This window comes from Thalia democratica, chromosome 2 (assembly GCF_965202585.1).
Source record: "Thalia democratica chromosome 2, ktThaDemo2.hap1.1, whole genome shotgun sequence".
Classification (NCBI taxonomy): domain Eukaryota; kingdom Metazoa; phylum Chordata; class Thaliacea; order Salpida; family Salpidae; genus Thalia; species Thalia democratica.
The window spans coordinates 27,698,797-27,703,961 of record NC_139166.1 but is presented as its reverse complement, the minus strand read 5'-3'; the positions used below and the strand labels follow the sequence as shown (position 1 = coordinate 27,703,961).

The window sequence follows — 5,165 nt, the reverse complement described above, 5'->3', positions numbered from 1 at the left end:
TAATTACTTAGGTTTAAAGTGATATAATCATAAAAAGATACTTTTTTTGATATGGAGATAGTATTTAATCATGGCTATTCATGCTGACTCAGCCACCTAACATTGTAACTAGTCTGCATAAAAACTGTTTTGCTTGCAAAGAAAATAATTGAAAAGTAAAATAGCATTGATATTTTGACTCTTAATTTTATTTAAGTTTGTCTCTCTTAATAAGCTTTGAAGTGTTTTTAAGAAATTATATATTTTTGTTCGAATCAAAATTATATATCGTTTAAAAAAATACTCCGTAAAAAGTATATATGAACAGAGAGGGAAATTTAGTCGACCAGTTTGGAAAACCTTGGAGTGGAGGTATAATTTAAAAGTTAAGAATATTTACTATATCAATTTTTTTTTTGTTATTAACAGCACTTGGTAAGAATTGTCTGAACAGGAGTGGTGACTAGAATGCAGTGCTTTTAGGATTTCAGATAGTTTAGTTTTCAATTGTAAACAGAACCTTTATTTACATCTAACGAAGTATAAAATAAGTGGGAATGAAAACTCAAATGCCTAATTATTTGATAAATAGATAAAAACTCAATAGCAGACAAAATATTATAGTTTTTATTCTTTAAATTGTTCTAGCTTTACATGAATATTACATATTTTTAAAGTTGTACAGACATATCTATCATTAGTTTGTGTAAGAAACTTAGGTTAATTTCTAATATTAAATTATGTAAATAAGCGTAAATAATATACGGTCAACCTATTTGTGAGGTATTGAAGTACTAAAATTTAAAACAAAAATTAGAAAAATAGAGTTTATATATAACATAGACGCTTTTTTTTTTTAAACTGTTTGTTAGTTATTAAACTAGTAAAATAAAAAAAATTCTGTAATTTAAAACTTCCGAATTTCACAGGTCAATAAACTTTAAAAAATAAATGTCACTATGTGATTTAAAAATTAATATTTTGACATTAAATTATTTTAAAAGTTTGTAAGCAAAAAAAATATGATACTTAATTTATTAGTGACACCGAAGCTTGAAGGCGAAGTAAAATTAAACTTTTTATTATATTTAACAGCTCAATAAAATTAAATATTAATTTTCAAAGAAGTAATCATCTTTTTTAAAAATACTAAACTTATGTTAAAAAAACCAAACACAACTTGATGAAAAAGACACGATTCTATTCATTCAACTCAAGAGATAAGTAAAAAAATTATATTTAAATAGAAAAGTATTTTTTTCTAGAAATCAATATATACCATCCATACCCTTTTAAGGAATTTCAAACAATACAAAACTTGAAGCATGGAAAAAATCTCATCAGAATGTTTGTGTACAATACAAGTGGAAATTAAAAGTTTGCATAAGACAGCAACAGAAAAAAATTCAATTACCTAAAAAAATCCCCCGAATCAAATATCGACCACCACGAACGTCTCGAACTTCCCCGCCCCTTCCACGATCCGCATCGCGCTGTACGTCACCGCCTTAACCTCTGTCCCCCTCCCGCCGTGCCTCTCCCGGTCAAAGTCCTCCCCGTACCCCAGCGCCGTGATCTCGAACTTGTCGCGGTCCATCTCCTGGATCTTCACCTGCCTCGACATGAAGAACTCCCCCGACGACGCCTCGAACAGAAACTCGTCGAGGAACTTGTACAGGAGGGACTCCATGTCGTGGCCCGCCACTTTGACCTCGACCGTCTTCTTGGGCAGGACGAGGTCTATCGGGACCATGTAGTTGATCATGGCCATGCACGACTGCTCGAACGCCTCCTCCAAGGTGCTTCCCCAGCTGTGCAACTGAACGTCGGCGGTGTGGTCGAGGTACTCGAACTTCTTCACAACTTCGTCGTAGTCGTTAGAACTCATTGCGGGTTGTTATGTGTTATTGGCTGAAATTTTTATTAATGTAACCAATAAAAAGAAGAAGCGTTTTATCAGTTGCTTTATAACTTATTGTTGGCATGTAAATATGTTAGGTTTCGTATAGAAAATATTATAAATGTAAATTTATCTGATACCCAGTTTAAAATGCTTCAGTCGATTTTGAGAATTTAAAATTATAGTCCAGAAAGCTCTAATTAAATATTTTTTTTCAAGGGGACTATTTAATATTTAAGCTAGTTCAACTTTTGCATTAAAAAGTGAATACATTTTTAATACTCTTAAGATAAGCTATGCATTTTTTAAAATATAAACATTTTACTTGTTGCTTAAATTAAATTTTACTTAAAGAAACTAAATAAAAATTGAAGTACATCAGTCAAAGGAAATTAAAAATTGCAACACAAAAAACTTTACTAGTTAAGATTTTTAGTTTACTTATAGTCCTAGTTTAATTAATAATCTAGTCGTATTATGCTAAAAGAAAGTCAAAACAAATCAAACGCTAAATATTCAACTTAATCTAAATACAGCTTGAAATCTTAAAAACCACAAGCAAGTTAATGAAAACATGATGCTCAAAAAAAGTACATGTATACATTTTTAAAAATAACGTATAAGAAATTTATTAAATTTAATTGTTACCGAACACGATGCATAGTGTTCGAAAATTGAGAGTCAAAAAATTTAATCCTGGCTGTCCACTTCAAACTGCAGATCTTCGTTTATTCCGAAGTGATGCGACTTCTTGCTGTTCAAAATCACCCGCGCCGCCTTCAACAGGTCGTCCTGGCTGATGGGCCGCAACTCCCGCTTGCTTTCCAAGTCCCCCGCGTTCAAGGAAATGTGTTCGTGCACCCTGGCAACCGACGCCTGACGACACACCTCGTCAATGTCGCTGCCCGACAATCCCTCCAGTTGCTTGGCAACCTGCCACAGGTCGCAGTCCCCATCAACCTTTTCCACCTTCAGTATGAGCTGCAGGATGTTGTGGCGCTGCTGGTGGTTGGGTAGCTTCACGTGCAATCTGATTGGTAATCTCCTCAGAATGGCCTGGTCGATCTGCCGCGGTCGGTTGGTGGCCCCCATCACCATGATGCGGTTGCTTTTTGAGGACACCAGGCCGTCCCACAGGCTCATGAAGGTGGCCTTCATCATGGCGGTGACCTCGTGGTCGCGGTCGGAGCGCATCTGCAGGAAAACGTCGATCTCGTCAATGAAGATGATGCTTGGTTGCAGCTTGCTGGCCAATGAGAAGACGGCGGCAGCCAGTTTCTGGGATTCCCCGTACCACTTGTTGGTGAGCTGCTGCAGCTCGACGTTAATGAAGGTGCAACCAGCTTCCTTGGCGGTTGCCTTCGCCAGCATGGTTTTCCCGCAGCCAGGCGGTCCGTACAGCAGAATGCCCTTGGGCGGCGAGAACAGCTTGGACTCGGAAAACAGGTCCTGCCGCTGGATGGGCAAGATGACCGTTTCCTTTAGCTTGGTCACAATGTGGTCCAGCCCGCCGATGTCCTGCCACGAAACAACCATGTCCTTGGGCACGATGAGCTGGGATGCGACTGTAACCTCGTAGTCGGTCAGCTGCAGGTCTTTGAGGTCGGGCCGGCCCAGCTTGGTCAGTATCTCGTTTGCCTTCAACTCGGCGCGCTTCTTGTCCTTATTGGTCGGGTCAAGGTTGGAGGCGATTCTCTCAATGAGCTTGTACGAGTAGTAGAAGGTGGCTCCTGTGATGGCGGCTCTCAGCACGATTGAGGCGACCGATTTGAGATCGAAGACGCGCGATGTTCCGTCCGCAAAACCGAGTTTCAACTCCATTTGTTGTTAGTTTTATATCAAATCTGTTTGAGTTTGTTTTTTGATAAAAAAATTGAACTGAAAAATGTTTTATGCACAACGAGTTATTTTTTACAAATAGTGTAAATTAAAAGTAATTAATTTTCATCATGATTAACATGTATTCTTTTCAATTATCTTTTTATAACTCGCTACGTTTCTAACTTGGTCTGTTAAACTTAACTTATCTCTTTAAATTTTAATTTGAAAAAATCAAATTATAAGTATAACGTTTTACAAAAGGAGAAGTTTAAAACGAACGCGAGTCAGAAATAAACACATTAGAAACGTAAAAGTTAGAACTAATAAACTGTAAAAAACAACCTACTTATTGGTATTTATTTTCGTTGTGCAAAGTTTGATGTATATCAAAATAATTGTTTTAATTATGACAACAACAAAAAAAAGTAACGTTTGTAAAAAAATTAAATTTTTGCAGGTCAAAATAATTTAAGTGGTAAAACATTACTCTTTATGTAAAATGTACATTTTTATTTCATATACAAAAAGCTAAAAACTATTTTCAAGCTAGTAAACTGTAGATTTAATGAAAACAATATTTTTTAGTAAAAAAAAGTAGTTTTGAGGTTGCATAAGTACAGTAAGTAAACAGTAAGGTTAAAAACAACACTTTCATAAATACTACGTTTCTTTGCTTTTTACCTACATTAAGTTAAAAATTAAAAAAAATAATTTTAGGTGACTTAACTTATTTAAACAGGTATATTTATTATTAATTATAAATATATGCAACACTAAACACTAAAAAAACTTTAACACATATAATTGAATGCATTTATAAGCATGTCTGTTTGTCTCTTAGACACAACACAGCTATTTCAACACACAAATTTCATTTGATTAATTTAATATTTTTGGTCCTAATGAAAAGTAAATATAAATTTTAACATATAAACAACTTTCTCATTAAGAAATATGTAAATAATAGGAAGTCATTGTAAGTTTATACTTTTGCTTAAAATTTTTGTGATGTTAATATTCTAATATTTCATAGTTATTACATTCAACATTATTTATTTTACTTAATAAAAAATATAAAAATAAACTTTACTATCACATAAATGATTTTTTTAAATAAAGATAAATACAATTCAATAAAACTTTAAAAACAAAGTCATAAATATAAACAACAAATCTTGAAGTATAAAAAAAAATTTAGTATGCAAAACAATTGAGTGCTTCCAATACGAAGCAAAATATTACAAAACTAAAAATAAATTTACTACACGATGAAAAAGAGATTACGAATTTTTACTATCTATTTCAAAGATAAAACTTATTAATTTATTGACTAATTTTCACTATACTGAATAAATTAATTTAAATCAGTGATCTTTTTGTGTATTTATTTTACTACTCTATAGTAGTAATTATTATATTATTATGGCTCAGATCTAAACAAAACAAAGTTTTTGGCCCAAATCAA

At 33.5% G+C, this 5,165-nt stretch overlaps 2 protein-coding genes across 2 annotated transcripts; both read right to left on the bottom strand.

Moving 5' to 3' along the window:
• Window positions 1–1,025: 1,025 nt before the first annotated feature.
• LOC145849970 (protein archease-like) lies at window positions 1,026–1,886 on the bottom strand. Its single transcript, XM_082955097.1, has one exon. It carries the CDS (start codon window positions 1,865–1,867, stop codon window positions 1,412–1,414), a length of 456 nt encoding a protein of 151 aa, XP_082811223.1. The 5' UTR covers window positions 1,868–1,886; the 3' UTR covers window positions 1,026–1,411.
• A 292-nt stretch (window positions 1,887–2,178) lies between these two features.
• LOC145849943 (outer mitochondrial transmembrane helix translocase-like) lies at window positions 2,179–3,715 on the bottom strand. Its single transcript, XM_082955070.1, has one exon. The coding sequence runs from the start codon at window positions 3,698–3,700 to the stop codon at window positions 2,570–2,572; it is 1,131 nt and encodes a 376-aa protein (XP_082811196.1). The 5' UTR covers window positions 3,701–3,715; the 3' UTR covers window positions 2,179–2,569.
• Between the last annotated feature and the right edge of the window lie 1,450 nt (window positions 3,716–5,165).